The sequence below is a fragment of the Anas acuta genome, chromosome 8 (genome assembly GCF_963932015.1).
Source record: "Anas acuta chromosome 8, bAnaAcu1.1, whole genome shotgun sequence".
Classification (NCBI taxonomy): Eukaryota; Metazoa; Chordata; class Aves; order Anseriformes; family Anatidae; genus Anas; species Anas acuta.
The window spans coordinates 23,233,770-23,252,711 of NC_088986.1; the positions used below are offsets into that span (position 1 = coordinate 23,233,770).

At 51.1% G+C, this 18,942-nt stretch overlaps 1 protein-coding gene across 7 annotated transcripts in view; it reads left to right on the forward strand.

Moving 5' to 3' along the window:
• PACS2 (phosphofurin acidic cluster sorting protein 2) overlaps positions 1–18,942 on the forward strand; it is a 66,669-nt gene that overhangs the window by 8,346 nt on the left and 39,381 nt on the right. For 6 of the 7 annotated variants that reach the window (XM_068690848.1, XM_068690841.1, XM_068690844.1 and 3 more), the window contains exons 2-4: positions 11,982–12,069; positions 15,524–15,613; positions 18,503–18,628. In XM_068690848.1, coding sequence (XP_068546949.1) covers positions 11,982–12,069; positions 15,524–15,613; positions 18,503–18,628 — 304 coding nt within the window. Of the gene's footprint in view, positions 1–11,981; positions 12,070–15,523; positions 15,614–15,987; positions 16,030–18,502; positions 18,629–18,942 lie in introns of those variants that run through there. The other variant, XM_068690847.1, reaches the window with a different exon arrangement.

Consider the following 18,942-nt stretch of genomic DNA (forward strand, 5'->3'; position numbering starts at 1 on the left):
AGCGAGCACGTGGAGCCGTCTCCGGGGAGAGGGGATTTCAGAGATGAATTTCCTCAGCCTGGCTTTCGATCAGCACGCTCGTGTTTTTCTGACGTGTAAATGGCAAGTCCTGCTGGTTGTCCGTAAAAAAAAAAAACAAGTCCGTGATAAGTCAGCGGTGTTGATTCAAGTGTTTCCTTGTTCCAGGATCGTACCCTAAACGTGCGGGCAGCCTGGCAGCGCAGGGCAGCTCTGTTTGTTCCAGCTCCACCTGCGGCTCAAGGCCAGCTCCCTGGTCCCTCGCTCTAGCACAGATGAAGCCACGTCTGCAGCAAGTGCCCAGCTCTTCTTGGTGCCCTGCTTCTGCTTTGTGTGGGTTTGGATGCCTTGCTTTGCAGCACTGGGGAGTGGTTGGCTTCCCAGCAGTCCGGGCATGCTTTCCCGGAGCATGGGGCACTGCGAAACCCTCTGGAGGATGCTCATGAAGGCACACAGCTCTTTGCAGGGCTTCTCAGGAGGCAGGGAAAAATACCCTGTTATCTTGTGTGCCTCTAAGTGGGGTGGAAATGGCTCTGCCCTGTCCGTAAGGTGAGCAACCAGGCTGGAGTCCTGTGTGAGGCTGCCTCTATGGCTGGCTCTCGGAAGAAACTCTTGAATTAGTCCAACCGTGGGATGCTTTCACCCCCCTTTTCTTTGCTTCCACTAGGTTGTCGTGTTTCTTTCTCTGGTGGGGGCCGGATTTGCTGATGGTTCACATTTGAGCTGGGAAAAATGCCCCTTGTTGGAGCTCTGGTATGCCTGCATACAATCAAAAATGTTGAGTGGGCTGGGAATAGCTCCCAGCGAAGTTGTATCGGTTTCTTGGAGCTCTTTTGTTTGATAGAAATTCCTTTCTTTTTCTCCCCCCTCTCCCCATCCCCCTGACAGCCCACCTCTTTCCTACAAGGACGCGCTGAGGTATAATTCCCGATTGTCTGACTGAGGGGAAATATGCACAGCTGCAAACACATTTCTGAATGACACTTCATTGTGAAGGCATCTCTCTGAACAGGTTTGCAGTTCCAGTAGCCGAGCGATCAGAACGTGGCAGCAAAAAGAGGATTTTGTTGAAAACGCTTGGCTTTGATTTCTCTGAAGCTTTGGGAATGCTTTGACCGCTCGTGACTTTTAGGCTGAGTGCAGAGAGGAATTACCCAGAGCAAGGTAAATCCCGAGGAGATGCGATGGCTGTAGCCCCGAGAACAGGGTACGTAGCTGAGGTTTTGCTTAGCTCTCGCTGCGTTGTATGTAAAAGCTGGGGTTCAACAAAGGAAGCAGCAGATAAAAGTTTTATTGATGTTGGAAGCATCAGGAATATCCAGTCTTACGTGCTGCAGCTCTCCAGCACGTTGTTCAAAGGCGTGTTTGGGTAATTCTCCTCAACCTTCCCTACCACATGGAGAAACTTTGCATCTCTCCATCCTCCCTGGATCCATCAAACGAGATGCATTTGTGATCCTGTGCTCCTTATGGGGCATTACAAAGCCTGGTGTCTGAAAGCTGCAGGCATATCGGACTCCGTTGCAGTTCCTGTGCCCCCGTGCTGCCAGGATTTGTGTGGGGGGGAGCGAATCACAGCGATACAAAGAGCCAACATCTGTTCAGAGGTAAGATGAAATAGATTTATTGATGTCAGGACAACACGGAAGGCTTGTTCCAGTTTAAAGGCAGAGTTTGGTGTAGCTTAGTGTGCACAGTTCGCCAAGCTCAGGAAACTTCAGCAGTTCATCTCATCTCACCCCGATCTGGCCTCCTGAGCAGCACAGCAGTGAACACAGGCTCCATCTCTAGCTTTTCTTTCTCTGTTTTCTGTCCTCTGCTAGCAAACTGCTGCTGCTCCTGCTGCCAGTCTCCTGGGCTGTCCTGCTTCCCATATTATCGCCAGATTTTCCAACCTATTGTATGAGGAACTTTGGGCTTCCCTCCTGTGAGTGAATTCACGCTCTCCAGCAGCCTTGCTGTGAGTAGAAGCTGATCTGTGTTTGAGGTGGCACACCAGCAAATACAGACCCTGCCGAGCTTCGGTCCCTGGGGACCGTGTCTCAACATGCAGTGTTCTTGCTGATTTAAGTGTGAAAGCAGAGAAATGACTCGGTAATTTGTCCGTTTGTGAACATATACACAGGGTCAGAATTCTCACGTATGCAACGTACCAAGGTCTCTTAGTAAAATCTTAGTAAAATCTCAGCGTAGCACACACTCCCCTCAGTTCTCATTTCCCTTCAGCCGGTTTCGAGGTGCTTGCTGTGAGCTGATGAGCTGACCTTTGCTTCACAGCAGGGGCACTGAAGGCTCAAAATAAACACCTAGAGAGTGGTAGCAAATCCACACTGGCTGTCTGGCAGCCCAGGGTCGCATGCCAGAGCCCCCCAAACCCTTTTATTGTTCTCTGTAGGGAAATGTGGCGTCTTCAGAGGTGTGGGTTTGACTACCTTGGTGCTGGCTGTCGTGCCAAACCACAGCCCTGGGAGACTTCTTGCAGGCTGGTTCTAAAATCTTAAGATGGGAGGCGTTGTTCTGCTACTTGTAAGACGTGAGGAGGTAGCACTAGGCTAAAAAAAAGCTTGATGCATGTGGTAATGGCTGTGGTCATATGGTAAAAATCAGAGCTTGGGTGCGATCCTTTGAGTCAAGGAAGTAGGAAAGGAAGGAAACATCCCGTCCTGATGGTCAAAATATGTCGTACACAACAGCTTGCTCCTATCTCATCCCACCGATGGCCCTGATGTGACAGAAGTGGTTTCGGACAGCTTGAGTGTGTGTATCTGCTTTCAGGATGTTCCTTGACTCATCTGTAAACAGGAGAAGTGGTCACAAAGCGATGCTGATACCTCTCTGCTCTGAGCATCGCCGTCACGGAGCATTAGCTGATTAGGACTGAGAAGGGAGCGTTTTCAGGGAGCTGAGCCTGGGCTGGCTGTGGGCTTGGTGCTCCGTGAGCGGTCCGGTGCTGTGTCCTGCTCACAGGTGGATAATCTGTCTTCGTGCTGGGTGTGCTCCTAGGTAACCTCTCCCAGCGGCGAGCCTTAATGCTCCCTCGCATCCCTCTGCGTGTTCATGCCTCATTTGCCTCCATCTGCACTCATTCCTGCAGAACATCTCCACTTTAACCTGATATGTCTGGCTTCGGCGGGAGCTCCTAGCGCTGATGAAAGGTTGTGGGTGCTGAATGGGTTACGGTTGTTGTGAACCGCTTGTTTTTATTGCTTGTATGCAGCATTAAGAAATCTTACAGAGCTCGGGAACAAGTCCCAAGCGATGTCCATCACAGCTCGCCGTTCTGCTCGGTTACACAAGTCACTCCGATATTTCAATAAATACTTTGACAAATTGAACTAACAAGCCCAGGCATTTGCTTTGCCTTGCTGGTCTCTTCCTGCTTTCAGGAATGAAATATCACCAGCCGTGGTGCTGAAGAAATGTAATATCAAAATAATATTGAATCTCTGCTTGCCAGCTCGACTTCCGACAGCTGCTGAAGAGGATTAGAATATTAAGCAAATGCAAATGTTTCTCCGGAGCAAATCACTACGCTGTGCCCGCCACCAAAAACAGTTGGCACTGGTGGATCTTCCGAACCCCTCTCATAAATATTGTGGTTCCTTTTTTCCCTGGTAAGCCCAAAAGTGCTGTGAGCTTGCAGAATAGAGGGTAACCAAAGTCTGAGTTGCCAGGTTTCCTCCCTTTTCTGTGAGCCATGCAGTGAAATCTCAATTGTGAGTAGTTGTTTCTTTTTTTATAGCAAAGAAAACATATAGACAACGTGGGGAGTTATTTTCTAACACGTGCTATTTATTTCAGCGGCGGCTCCTCAAAGTAGAGCGTGCAGGGTATATTTAGATGTGAAAGGAAAGATTGGGAGAAAAAAGATGTATTCTGAGTGTTGTTGAGAGACGTTTTGAGATCACCCGAGGACTGGCGGTTTCCTTAAAGGAAGCCGCGTTGTTAGGAGTGGATCAGAAGTGCTCTGAAAGCCTGAGGCGTTCGCAGCCCCGCTGCAATCCAGGTGTCCCCCAGGCTGGAGGGACAGCCTGGTCGTGCACATTCCTGCCTCGGAGCTGGGGAAGGTACATCACAGTCCTCGCTGCCGAGTAGCCTGTGCAGGTCAGCTTTAAAAACTGCAAGAGGTCCTAGTTTTTTCCTCATTAGTGCGTTTCTGGCTGGTTCTGTAGTTTTTAAGGCCTTTGGTGCAGAGCTTGTGTTGTGCCTGACAGCAGGCTAGGCACTGCTCTCCCTGTAATCCCTTCCAGTCCCGTTCAGCTGGGTCTGGAAATTGAAATCCTGCTGCTGGTTACTGCTGAAGTTCCTTCCCTGGCGGTAGCGGTGGTAGTTCGACTTCATCCATTCAGTTAACCACGTTGCCTAGGCCGATGTCCTCAAGCATTTGGCTTTTAAAATCTCACCAGCTCCCTCATTCCTGGTCTTTTGTGATTCGTTTTCCGGCTTATCTCTCCTGCAGACAGTGTGCAAATAAGCAAGCGCTGCCCAGAATATTTGATGGAAGCAACGTGAGGATGGTGGAGCACAGCACAGCCTCAACCAAAGGCAGCAGGAGGCTTTTCTTTCCTTTTCTTCCAAGGGGAACTGAGTGCTTTTGCAGTTTCAGCCCTTTCTTGACCACTGGTAATATTGCAAAGCTCCCCTCAGTTTGCCCCCTCCTTGCTAGGCAGGCAAATCTGCCAGGGATAGCATGTTTTAGCTGCTTTACCCGAGTTGTTTTGTTCCGTTTTGAAGGATGTTAACCAGTGTTTGTAATGGGTTGAATGCTGAATAGAGTTCCCCAGCTTTAGTGGCAGGATCTGGAGTTCTTTGTGGATTATATTTAGCGCTGATGGAGCTTGCTTTGTCAGCTGTGTGTGCTGTTGCCTTGTAAAAACTGGCACCATTCAAACCTAAATAAATGCTGCCGAGAAAGAAGAACCTTCCTTTTTAGAACTATTTTAACCTGTTTGACTTGGAAACATCGTTTGAGCTGTGGCCAGAGAGCAAATCAGTTGTCAGAAGTGCAGTCCCCTGTGTGAAGCACCTGTGCATAAATGACCTGGTGCCGTGGGGCATGATGAGAATCGTGCACAAAAAATGATTCTAACTTCGGTGATGAATTTTCCTCTGTCTTTGACTGTCATCCCATTCATCTCTGCAGACAGCAGAGGAGCATTAAAGATGGGGCACAGAAGGGATCAGTGCAGACTGTTGGCCCCGTGGTATGAGGGCGGCGGGATGCACGTGCCTGGGCTGGAAGCAGGCCAGGATGGCAGGCGTGTCGCAATGAGAGCAGCGCTGGGATCTGTGAAGTGTTCTTCCAGCCTGAAAGCAAGCCCAGCAGCAGGATGCTTTGCATATTTGGTTGCTCTGCTGGCTGATACCAAACGTACCATCAAAGTTCGCTCATGTTTTTCACTGCTGTTGGCTGCTCTGTCTTCACCCTTACGGGACGTTTTGAGTTCTCTGTAAAAAAAGCAAGCAGCCATTTGGGCTGTAAATTATGCCTGTGTGGTTCTCTCATCTTGTTTATTTCAGGCCATGTTGCAAACTTTGAAAAAAAAAACCCTTTTCATCTTGCACTCAATGCAACTGGCTTAAATCAAAGGTGGAGTATGGTCTGCATTGGGAACAGGCCACCTGCCTTGGGCCCGTGTGGGTCACTGAGGGAAAAGGGAGCTTGTAAAAGAATAAAACTCAATAAAATCCCTCTGAATCAGTTTTCAGACAGTCTGTTTATTCGGAGTGGTATAAGGTGGGTCTGTCAGAGGAGCACCTGCTCTTAAGGCCTACGTCCTGTAGGGTCTCGCCGGGCCTGACTGTTGCTCATGCATTGAGGGATGGCTGAATGAGAAGCAATTTGCCATGCCCCATGCCATGATCCTGCCTGGTCCCCAGAACAGGCTGTTTGGCTCGCCTCTGTGCCAGGAGGTGTTGTGGAAGTTAATCCGTGTGGAGGGAAATAAGGCAGAAATGGCAAATTGGTCATGGCCGAGAGCAGGCTCTGATATAGGGGTGCCAAGGTGCCGTCTGTCTTTCCTAGCCCATTTTCCTCTCTGGAGGCTTCCTGGTCCTGAGCTCTGGTGATGAAGAGAATGTGGTGATGGGTCAGTAATGCAGAGCAGCCCCGTGCTGCAAGCTCTTCTGACATGGGCCTCGAGTCACGGCTCCTGCTGCCATCGGTTTTCTTTATCCCTTCTATTTCTCTGGCCTGTAAGAGCTTTATGCAGAGCCTCTCGCTCTGCTGGACCTTCTCTGGAAGTCTCCTCATCATCCCCTACCCACCCGTTCAGTTTTTGCATTCCTTCCCAGAGTCTCTGTTCGTTTTTGGCCATGATTCGTTTGCTCATGATGTGGGTATGCTCTGATCTGTAAGGTATATGGTGGGGAGCTGCCCTCTGCCCTGGCTGGCTCACATGAGCGCAGTGGGTTGTGCCTGCCTTTTGTTGCTGGCCAGCTGAGTTATGAAGCCCAGGCTCCAGAAATTGCCTGACCAGCCCGTATTGTACAGGCTCCCCCTCCCTGACGTGCTGCTTTGACCGCTCTCATTAGATGCTGGGGTGGGACCGTGGCATTTCAGTGCTGCGAGGCTTTCTGGGCCAGAGTGGGCTTGGTAGAAACGTGGCTACTACTGGCCTTCAGTCAGCTGGATGTGGCTATTCCTGGTCTGTTTCCATCCTGCTGCTTGTTCCTTGGCAGTGGTGCCTTTGGGTCACTCCAGCTACCACTAAATTAGCACGACAAACATCAGACGTGTTTGTGTCATCCACAGTATAGAAAATGTCGTCCTGACAGTCTGTCAAAGGAGCCTTAACCCTCACTCAGCTTTTCACTGTTTGCTTACTTTAGTCTTTAAAGCTACTATCACTTTCCTACTCCCTCCAAACTTTTAAAACATCAGTCAAACCTAATCCACCAGTACCGAGGGCTCCTCGGTTCGTGTCAAGATGCCATGCAGTTGTTTGTGGTGGTGGATTTGAAGAGGCAAGCTGAGAAAGGTGCGTTTAACTCATCTCCTGCCTGTGCTTGGCTTTGCAGCAACATGGTGTGAACACACAGGTGAGATAGACAAACTCCTTTGTGCTCCATCGATTGTCTGAGAAACAGACCTAATCCCTGCTTGGTGTTTTTTCCTTCAAGTTGTCCTGTAGATTGATTTGAAACCATCAAAATGAAGTGCAAGGAGCTGAATGTGCGAGAACCAAGATGCTGTCTGAGGTCACTGAATGTGTGAAGAAAGCAGCTTCAGCTCTTGTTGGAACAACTTCGTGAAGGGAAGGAAAGCTTCAGTTTCTCAGTAGCACAGTTCTGAGCACGTAGCTGGAGGCGAGCAGTTGGTGACAAATGGGCTGATGTCCTGCTGATGTGACTGGGACCTCAGGTCTTGGTCAGGTAGTCAGGATGTGGTGGGACACAGCTGCCAGCTAGCACACAGTTTCACTTGGCTACCTGGAAAGAGTATTTGGAGTTGTGGAGGCTTCACTTTAACCCCTTGCAGTGCCCTTTCCTTCTGAGATGACTGAAGCACTGTGAAGTGAGACGTGTCAATTAAATACATCAAGTCCACGTTTGGTGATAAAGTTATTTGGCGTGCAAGGGTCCTGCCTCGGGTGAGGCCCCCAGAGCCAAGCAGCAATGTTTTGGCCTGCCGAGGGAAGAGCAAAGAGCTCTCTCTGCATTTTCCCACTGAAATGTTGGATTGGAATATCTAAGCTCAGATGTGGTTTCAGCATTGTGTCATATTGATTGCATGCTGCTCCTCAAATAGTAAAGGCATCTCTGCAAAATTCCAGGATCTCTTCAAAACGATGCAAGTTGCAAAGTTTTGACACCCTCGCCCCTTTTGCGAGCTCAGTTTGGAGCAGGAACATTCGCAATCCATTTGTAGCGAGTGGGACGGTATTTCAGCAGTAAAAGGGCAGTGTCTGGCTATGCGTGTGTGTCCTTGTGAGGTCCTGGGTAGAGCCTGTTGCATAAAATAAGCTGCCATCCTCTTACCTGTTTGAACAAGACCTGCTTGCTGCAGCACTTCTGTGGGTCTTAGGCTCTAGGATCTTAAGAGCTTAATTCTCTGTTAATGCTGGGAAGTGGATTTCAAGATCCTTGAGAACAAGAACAATGAAAAATACTTGCTGTGCAATTGTTTCCTGGCTTCTTAAAGCTTACTTGAATGCATCTGTAGCCAAAACAGCTGACTAAAGCCTGCCGTTTAGCTCGGTGGGACATGTGAAGGAAGGAGAAGGTGGCGGCGGATCCAGGCCCATGACACATCTCTGTGAGTTGCACAAGTTATGTTTCTGGCACGAAGGAAATTGGTGTGCTCGACCTCTGTCTCGTTTAATTTGTTCCTGGTTGGTTTGTAGGCTACCAGAGAGCAGGACCAAGATGAAATAATTTGAGGGAATTAGCTCATAAGCCTTGGAGAATGAAGAACCTCTCTTCTTGTGTTTTCTGCCATTGATACCCGCAGCGGCCTCGCTGTGACACATCAGTGACATTTGAGGACAGCTTTTCTCCCCAGGCTAATTCCCCTGGGCCAGTACCGAGCCCTGCATCTAGCATGTGAGTGCAACAAACACAACCACATCTTGTGCCCCTCTGCCCGGGCAAAACAGGCATAGGAAACTGTGTGCAGTTGGTCGGTTGCGCTCTGCAAGTGTTCATACCTTGCTTTAGCAGCTGCCTTGGAAAAATGCTGTGCAGGGCTTCTCGCTGCGGCCCGGCCCGCACAGCCGCCCCGGAGCTATGCGCAGAATGGCTCTGTTTATCTGGGAAAGTGTGTGTGTAGGCGGCTGTCTCCCTCCACTTCTCCTTCAAGTGGCTCACGATTTATTTTGGGCCTGTCTTGGATGTAAAGTGTCAGCTCGAGAGCAAACCACTCGAGGTTGAGGTTGAAAGCATCGGGGTAGGAGGCTGCTTGCTGTCCTGGACTGCCGAAGCGACTCGGGGGCAGTAAAACCGTACAGTGACCAGGTGCCTTGCTTGCCTCCACCAGCTGATCGATGTGTACTGAGCTCACAAGAAGCGTTCCTGGAGCGAGGTTGCCTCCAGGAATGGTTTCTTCACAGCGCTTAACATGGGCAAAGGACACCTGTGTAGGGAGCTGGAGTCTTCCTGCCCCAGCTCCCATCTTGTGCTTGGAGCCCCTGTAGCTGTGGATGCATCTGTTATTATTCTTGACTTCCAGAGGGCTTAATTAAAATACAGGTCTTTAATTTTTAATTTTTCCTTCCTGTTGATTCGACTGTCTCTGCGTGAACAAGGCCTCAGCACAATTACTGCGCTCCCTGTGGAGAGCCAGACATTTAATTCAGCGAGGCAGAGGCTTTCTTGGAGGGGATTTATTTTCCTGATCTTTTTACTCTGAGGGATGCAAAAGCAAAATACCCGGTGAGTAAAGAATCCGATGCCTTCTCGGGTTGTTCTGGGCATGTTTGGTGGTGGATCATGGTTACCAAAATGTGTAGATAACTCCCTCCTGGAGCAAGGAGCACGTGGCGGAGCTGTTCAGCACCACTTGTATGAGCAGGGCGAGTCAAAGCCTTTGGGGTCAGGTCCAGGTTTCCCCTTTAAAAACAGGTACCTGCAATGCTGCCGCGAAAAGGTTAAATGTTTTATTCCTGCAGGAGGCGTTCGGGTGTCTCGTGATGGGCTAACCCCAGAAAAAAGGGGTCAGGAGAGCACCCCCGTGCCTCCCCGCCGTGGGAGTGCAGCGCGTTGACCTGGCTGCTCCTGCGAGGGACACTGGGCTGGGTGGAAATCTCAGATTTCCTTTGCCCTTTCCGACGTTCGCTTCAGCTCACTCGGTGCTTTGGCTAGCTCAATGCCCCACGTGCAGCCGCGGATCGATGCCGGAGCGCACACACAGAGCGTTTGCCTGCGCTTGTGGCCGTGCAGCTGTAGGCTTTTTATAGACTGCTTAAAATACCAGGAGCTGCTTCAGCCTCAGGCCCGAGGCTTCCTCGGTTCCCGTTAGGTGTCTGTGTACCAGGTGATGTTCCCGTGTTTGCAGAGATCGGGTACGTCCGTGAAACTTCCACATGCAGCCTCAGTCTATTTTTTTTATTATTATTTTTAAGATCTTTCCAGGTCTTCCCGTCTCTGTCCTGCTTAAAAACCTGCTGCTGTGGTTTTGAGGGGTGGATCTGACAGCGATGTGGCCACTGTTCGTGCTTGGCAAGTGGCCCCCGGGTGCCACCCAGCTCTGGGCGTGCTGGCACGCTTGAAATCTGCTCTTTTTGTGACAATTTGAGGTCTGCACGGCCCCTTTCTGCCACTTACTCTGAAGGCTGCTTTGATTTGTAAGCTGCAAATTTAAGACTCGAGACCTGGGACTCTAAACATGTTGAGGGTGAGGGTGTTTTGGTGGGATTTAAACTGCCTGCTTTTATTTTTCTTTATTTGTCCCCTCGTGGAGAAGATAAACATTTCATTGTTGTTGGTGAGAAGTGTCTTCTAGTACCAGCAGTCCAGCAGTGGGGGATAAAGAAAGCAGATGCGTCCCGTCTCTTTTTAACTGCTTTTGTTTTTCTGATCGCTCTAAAGGAGGCTTTTAATTTTTTTAATTTTTTTTCTTTTTTTTTTCTGAGCAGCAAGTGCTCCACAGGGCTTGATCAAAGCTCATAAATGATGGATTGAAGGAATGCCCAGCAGAGAACAGAACGCCCTTCTTGTGCTGTGCTCTGTGTGCTGAGAACACCATTGTTTCCTCGCGTACCTTTTTCCTCCTCGAGCTCGGGGCCGGGCAGAAAAGGCTTTTGTTCCTTGCCTGTCGGCCAAGACAATGGCAGTGTGTTGTCCTACCTCTGCTCTCACCACCTGACCAGCCCGAGCCCTGTGGGTTTTGGCAAGCCCGGTGCAATTGTCCTGCAGCTCCGGCGTTGCAAAGCAAACAAATGGCATCACAGCCTCCTTCCTCCAGATCCCGGCCGGGACGCTCGATGGGGGCAGCCACGTGTGCTGCTTCCATTGGGAAAGCTGTGCCCCGTCCTGCACTCCGGGTCGAGCCTCCTCTAGCTTCCAGCAAGCTGGATTTGGGGCTTGGATTCGGGCTTTGCTCCTGGCCCGTGTCATGGACGGTGTCCGGTCCCCAGAGCCGCCCCTGCAGCTTGCCCTGGCGTCGTCTTTCCTCAAGCTGAGCTGTCTGCTTCAGGTTCAGCCCTCCCCGAAGTTTGTTTTCTAGGCACGCCCTCGTAATTAAACCAGCTGGTGGTAACTTCTGCGAAGCTGTGACAGTGCCAGCATCCCGGGCCCATTACCTCAGAGCTTTAACTCGAGCTGCACCTGGGCCAAGCGCTCTCCCTGCCCAGTCCCGGTGCTGGAAGGCAGACGTGCAAACAGCTTTAGCCAGAACAATGTAGCATTGCCTGGGTAAAGAATGTGATTTACTTGCGTATGTGTGGCATGTGAGCACCAGGGCACTGCGTGAGCCCTCGCTTTTTTTCTTTTCTCCTTTTTTTTTTTGCTTTCCCATTAGAGATGTCTGTTAGCGCTTTTGTTTGGGGGCGAGGAGGAGAACGCGTGGGTTGGCGACAGGAGGTAGGAGGGAGATCTTAGAGAGAGCAGAGCCTGAAACCAAAAAAGCCAACAAACTAGTAAAGCTTTGTAAACAAGTTTAAAATTAGCCTGACCCACTGCTTTTGTATTGCTGGAATTTAATTCCCCTGACCCTACAGCTTTTGGTCTGACTTGGAGCAAGAGTTCCCAGGCCGAGGTCCCTGGAGGTCCGTGCTGCGAGGCCGTGGGTCTGCATCAAACAGCGAGACATACCTGCTGTCCACCTCATTATTTTTTTTTTGTCCTTATATTTGTGGAAGGCTGGAGAAATTCAGTCTGAAAATCCCTTTGTGTCTGTATCTGTGTGTGCCTTGTGGCTGGAGTCTGCTCTCCCTCAAACTGAGATGCTGCTGCGTGAGAGCTGCTCGGAGCTTTTCCATTTTCAGGCATGATTATAACCGTTTCTCTTCTGTTCCTGTTTGCAGGTTGTGCAGCTTGACACTAAAGAAACTGGTAGTCTTAAAGGAGTTGGATAAGGAGCTTATTTCTGTGGTCATTGCTGTCAAAATGCAGGTAATTGCTGCTCGGTGCTGAGAATCAGACGTGTTGCTTGGGTAACGTGCTGGCAGATGCCTAAGCTGAGCTTACATCCATCCGAGGGTCCATAACAGCCACGGGCCACTTCCCACCTACATCAGGGTGTTCTGGGTGTACGGGGAGTCTCTCGTGGTCCTTCCCCTGCGTTCCTACCACATCTCACTGTTGTGACTAAAGCCTGTTGTTCCCTGAGGGCTCAGCATGAGCTTAAGGATGCTCGTTACAGATCACATGCAGTCACCTATTCTTCCTGAGCTGTCACCAAATCCAAGCCTACTCCGTATTTAACATACTTTGTCCCATTCTAGGGCAGAACATCTTGGTAACTCGGTCCTGGCATGGGAGGGTTTGGAGGCTGGGCCATCTCCTGCCGAGGGGCAGCTCAGCTCTCAGGAGCCCAAGCTGGTTTTGTAGCCAGGTGCTTGTCAGTGGATTTATTGAGTGCCTGTACGTTTTAATTTGTTTCTATAAAAAAAACAGCTATCATCCGAAGTAAATAACCTACTTTGCAGCATGGGTTTGTGCCATTTAATTAGGTGCCTACATATAGGTCATGCTGCCTGGAGGCAGGTTCAGAAGGAAGCGACTCAGTTCCACTGTGTGGCACAGCATCAGCTGAGCTCGAGTGCTCCCACCACTGTCAGTGCTGAAGTACTTACTGATTAAAAGCCTGGCGGACCTCTAAGTAGACAAATACCATTAACCGTGCTGAAAAGCAGCGGCTTTGCAAATAAAGGGACAGGCAAACTCCTGCAGAGATCTGGTGGTGTCAAAATCCAGCTTGGGAGTTGAAATCACAAAGGCTGTGTGGAGCAAGAACTGAAGGATTCAGAGAAGGATTCAGAAGCTGAGGATTTAGCCAGTATCTCTCATCTCCGTGAGCAGTCCAGCTGGGACAAAATCGTGTCCCTGTGTGTTGGAGAGGGTCCACACACCCCTGGCAGGGAGCAGAAAGGTAGGGAGCAGTTTCACACGCCTGAACTGATGGGAACCTCTGAAGACACACAGCTCTGGGTTTGAGGCTGTCAGATGCTGCTTGTCACGGCTGAAAGCTTTCCATATGTTTGTACTCCAAGACAGTGGATGCATCGCTGTAAGGGCCTGAGGCTTGTCGGTGAATGATCTACGTGTAAAGTGTGTCAGGAAATTGGGGAGGAAAATTGGGCAGCTTTTGCTAGAACAAAACCTCCTCCTCCTGTCTGGTGCTGAGTGCTTCTACCTTCTGTGGGTGGAAAGGCTGGAAGTGGTGCCCCAGAGCTGCAAGTCTGAAGAGGTTTTAGCAGATGGGACTTTCCTGTCTATTTTGGATACCCGCTGTGACCTGCCTTGCTATAGGAAGTCAGACGCTGAAACCCGAGCAGTTCTCCCGCAGTCCCCTCTGCAGCAGGGCCGATCCCTGAAGACCTGGAAAGTGACAGGACTCCTCCTGTATTGCTGGGAACGTTTGGGGTGCTTCTCCGACAACTCCCAGGCTGCGCCTCACACCCCTGGGCCGTCCTTTTTGCCCTTGGGCCGTCCTTCCAGCCGACCTGGAGGTAACGTGGCCGCAACGACTGCTGTCCTGAGGGTGCCCGTGGCTTCACCTCGGGTGTCCCTGGCACCGATAGGGGTTCGATCATCGCCCCTATCTCGTCGTGATGTGCCATTTAACGGTAGGTCGGCAGCTCTGCCGCTGTCCCCGAGGCAGGCAGATTGGAGGCACTCTTATTAAAGCCCCTCGATGGCTCGCAGGTTATTATTACGGTGCTGACAAGCTCTTCTAAGGCCGCTGAATTTGCCAGCGCTCGGGTGTCTGACACAGCTATTGTTTGAAGCTGGCGATATCGGATCATCAAATATATGATCTCTGTCAAAGGACTCGCTGTCTTTGTACGGGGAATTGCAAGAGAGAGGTGTCAGGCCCTGGAGCCCTTCCAGAGGGGATGACTGAATTCAGACCTAATGAGAGCATCGCACCTGCCTTTCCCATGGCTCCTCGCAGCCACCCGAACAGGGATGTTCAAAGAGTTGTCAACGCCATTTCCCAAGCTGCTGCGCTATTTATCCGCTGCCGTCTCCTCCAAGCAGCTATATTTGGGCCTTCGTTAGATTTAGGGTTGCGTAACGAGCGAAGCAAGACTGTGACTGCTCGGAGATTTGCAGCGGCGGAGCAGATGCCGCTGTTGCCAGCAGCAAGGCTGGGCGTGCTTCACTTGCACGCGTGCTGCTTTTCCTGGGGGGACCCTTCGCTTTCTGCCCCTGCTTGGCTGCCTGTCTCCAGACCTCCTGGAGTTTGGGGAGGAAGGGATGTGAAGGAGTCCCAGCCTCTGTCCCTGGTCTCGGGATGCTCTCTGGGGCTGAATTACCATGCCCAGTTCTGCTTTGGATGTAGCTGGGCCGTGTTTACCCACTTGCCTGTCTCTCGTTCCCCAGCTGGTGCTTTTTGGAGAGCTGCAGTTCCGTGCTGCTGGGAGCTCAGCCCGGCTGGACAAAGCCAGATCTGCAGCCTCAGCAGAAGAGCGAGCCAGCGGCCTCTGAAACTTGCCACTGTTTGAACAGTGCGGGAGCGTTTGCTGGGCAGCACTTTGTCATGTTTCCCTCCTAGTTTTCCCTGAAACGTTCCCCGAAATGAAATGCTGAGGCAGGAAGCAGCCCGGTAACTCAGCATATGGCAGCCCAAACAGCGCTGATGTGGTGTAATCCTGTCACGTCTCCAGCCTCCCCTGCAACGTTTAGGGGATTTCTTTTCTCTGCAATCCCAGTCGCTCAGAGCTGTTGGAACAGGTTGAAATCCCCGCTTTCCCCAGGGAGGGGTGTGTGTAGGAAGAGGAGAGATCAGTTTGTCGTGGCTAGCGCCGGAGGGTTACGTGTGACGCTGCAGCCTGCCTCCAAACCCCGCTGCGGAGCCCGATACCTACGGGCTGAAATCATAAACCCAGGCTGCAGCTCGAGGGCTGGGGGCTGACTCACAGCTTCTGAACGCTGGGGTTTGGCAGAACAAAAGCTGCTTTGTTGCAGCGAGGGACAGTAAATATGCCCAAATCTTTATTAGTCAAATATCTCCCTTTCATCTCATTAATATTTCACAGGCGTGCAAGGTCAGATCCATCCGTTTGCTTTCTCTGCGGCAGTCCCTGAAAACACTTCCCAGTTTTTCTATAAAGGGGAAAGGGCTGGGATGGCCATCCGAGGCTTCTTCCATTTCAGCCCAATCTTCTGCCCACCCCAAGGCCAGAACCACTCCAGCAGTGCCAGCAGATCAGCACCCAGCCCTGCCTGCAGCCTGCTGCCCCGTCTTTTCCCTGGGGAGAGGCAGACCATGCAGCCCTAAAGCAGCTCTGGGTGATACCAGGGAGGGCAGGAGCCCCCTGATTTCACCTCTGAGCCTGTCGGGTTGGGTGGTTAAGGAAAGGGCTGGGGGATTCACCACGTGGACTTTGTTTCTGTGCAGGGCTCCAAGCGCATCCTGCGGTCTCACGAGATTGTATTGCCCCCGAGTGGACACGTGGAGACGGAACTCGCGCTGACCTTCTCACTGCAGGTAGGGTGGGACGCGGCCTCGGGGCCTGTGCTCGCTGGAATTGCTGCTTTTGGGTGAGATTTGGTGCTTCCTGGGTCTGTGGTCAAGAGCCTTGTGTTGGTTGCTCTGTTCCTCAGAGCAGCCTGCCCCGGTGCTGCCTCCTGAGTAGGGGAACGAGGTAAATAGAGGCTGGCTTGCTGCAAGCAGGAGGGAGGATCCTGCGTGCACGCAGCAGTCAGACAGACACTCAGAAGCATTCCGATCTGGGTTAGCTGTATTTTGGGACTAGATTTTGAAGTCGAGGGTTTGATCAGGTAAGAAGAAAGGCTCCAGGGACGATGCGAGACGGAGCGGTTGTTACTCTGAGACCTGGGTAGACTCAAATCTCAATGAGGTTTCGGTGCAGATGGATGATAACCCCGGGACTGCACAGGCAGGTATGCAGATGGCTGGTGTTCGTGGTTGTGTCCTGACGCAGCCCCCAGGCTGGGTTACCTGCAGCGTTGCAGCCCTCCGTTGTGGGCAGGAATGACACAGCCACGTGCTGGGAATAAGTATGCGTGGCCGTGGGGGCTGCAGCTTTACAAGGGCAGGGAGCAGAGCCTTAGGATGAGCCACGTCTCCCTCTGCCAGTCCCGTGTCAGAAAGGAGCAAGTGTTTCTGCCCAGCTTTTTGGAATCAACCAGGAACGCGTGTGTTTTTCTGCAGCTCAGAGCAATCCTGCAGCAGGGCACAGAGCACTGCTGTTAAGTCGGTTTCTCCTGAAGGGGCTGGGAATTGAGCCAGAACAGAGGAGGAGGATGTCCGTGACACTGGCAGCCCTCAGAAAGGAGGGTGTGAGAGGAGTGAGCTTAATGCAGAGACGTGCTGCTGCTCTCTGACTGCAGGCAGGATCAGTGCTCTTGGATGCAGCAGGGCCTGGGAAGCCTTCCTGAAATGGCACAGCAGGACTTTTATGACAGCTTTTATTGTTTCCTAATTGGCCGATGGCTGGAAGCTACTCTTAGCTAATGACTACAGCCTGAGCCAGGTACAGTCTGAATTTAGTGCCTGGGATATTTTGGGAGCGGTGCTGGGCCACCAAGTAAAAGCGTGTGGATGTCTCAGCGGGAGAAAGCCTCGGCGTCTTGCAGCAGCCAGCAGCTCCATCCTGCGCTCTCAGCTCTCCCAGCTCCACGCCTTGCTCGGTGCTAGCTGTGTGGACCTGTAGCCCCTTTTACCTTCACAATCACATCCTCCTCAGCTCTTCCTCCTGGATGCAATGCTTGTTCCTTACGCAGAGCGTTTCCTCGTCAGCATTGAGGTGACAGGACAGGCTGGCACAGCAGCGCGCAGCCCGTTGTGGCTGGCAGGCTCTCACTCCAACAGAAGGGAGGAGTTTCCTGTTGCTGTTACGCAGCTGGAGGAAGGAAAAATAGTGTGTCTGATCCCATTTCACCTCGCTAGCTAGGGCTAGAGCAGCAGTAGCCTTTCTGGCAGGTGAGCTACCTTAAAGGTAAGCTACCCTCACTGCTTTTCCTGACCCGTGGGTTTCTCAGGATCGAATGAAATTCCCTAGGTATCCCAAGCACAACCTCACACCTCTCCAGAGCACTTAATTCCTGTGTTTGATCCTCCCACACTGATTTTGTCACTTGGGCTTCAGAATGAATTTCTTGCACTGCCTCCTGCTGTTCTGGGCTGTGTGATGGTCCCCTCTTCTCACCCCTCGGATGTGCCGCGTGGTGCCCCTAAACATCTCATTTCCAAATATTTTGAGCCAAATTGTGTCACGGACTGGCAGTTACTGAGAAGCTTTGGTTGAAACCAGTCTGTAGAGTTCATAAGCCCTGGCAGCAGTTAAAAATAGCTTGGTGGTGCAGTGGAAATAGCTCAGCTGTTCCAGAGGACCTTGCTTTTAGCCGAGGAGGTGAGTGGCCTGGGTGCCTCTGTACTTTTTTATTGAAATCATCTCTACGAATGTTCATCAGAGGTGGCAAGGAAACACACATTTGAAAATCAGAAACCTGCACGTGTATGGACTTGAGCCATCCAGTTCAGTCCCGAAAGCTGTGCACATTGAGATGTGTGGTGTGTTTTGTGATGGTCTTTTAATTGCGTGGGCTGTTCTGTTGTTCCTCTCTTCTGTGTGGCCACTTCCTCGTGCAGTGCACAGAAGATCCCGTCCTTGCAGAGCAATTAGTTAATTAGTATTCCGCTTGTTTGTGCGGCCACTGCTCCTGGCTCTCTGCAGAGCAGCCAGGCCTGCTCTGGACTGCAAATTAATACCTTAAGGTTTCTGGTGACACCCAACATTTGTATTTATCAAGCTTTTTCCTAGGCAGAAAGTTACTTTCAGAATGTCCAGAGCAAGGGAAAAATACTTTTTGCCTGTGAAATGAAGCATTTTTCTCTGAGGTATGTCTAATGTTAGGATCCCTGCTGTGAGGTTCTCCTTTCTGCAGGCCCATGCAGCCCAACCCATTTCTTGGGGGCTGCTCGTTGCTTTGGAACCAGACCCGGTCCCAGCCCTTACAAACCAAACAGCTCCTCTGCACCCCTGGGCTTGAACTGTTCCTGCAGGTGCAGGGCTCCCTGAGCTCTCCCCCTGTCCCTCGGGTGGCCTTGGGGCTCTGGCAGAGCTTTGCCAAGGCTGCTTTTGGGGTGAGAGGAGGCTTCGCTGCTCCCTCAGGGTGGATCAGGACCGCATGAAGTGCTTGGCTGGGGAAATGAAAGTCCAGAGTTGAGAGCTCCTGTCAGAGATGAGGCCTCTTTGGGATAACGGAGGGCTGTGCGTTGAGGTTTAGTTCATGTAGGCACTTCTAAAAGCCCTGGGGTTAACTCTAGGAATGGAACTGAGCCGTGAACCAGGCAATTGGGAGATAATGTTAAGGGATGTAATAACCTTTTGCATTGTGTTTCCAACCTCAGTACCCTCACTTCTTGAAGAGGGAAGGCAACAAGCTTCAGATCATGCTGCAGCGGCGGAAACGGTACAAGAACCGAACGATTCTGGGCTACAAGACTCTGGCTGTTGGCTCTATCAACATGGCTGAGGTGAGCAGCATTTGGCATGATCAATACTTCCAAGGGGGGATATTTTCCCCATTCCCTTCTCTTTAAGCCCCGTGTTGTCACTCTCCTCGTTGAGGAGTACCTGGATGGATTTCATATAACTGTCTTAACAACTGCAGTTAGTAGTCAGAGAAAAATATTTTTAAAAGATTTTAGTATTGAGCAATAACATTTTGTGTTTTCTAGCTAATATCTTGAGAGCTAAAGGTTTCTTGAGGGTTGCTTATTAGCTTACAAGGTTTGTGGTATTTTTTTAGCCTTGTTTGGTTTTGTTTTGAGTTGGAGGGAGTCCAAAT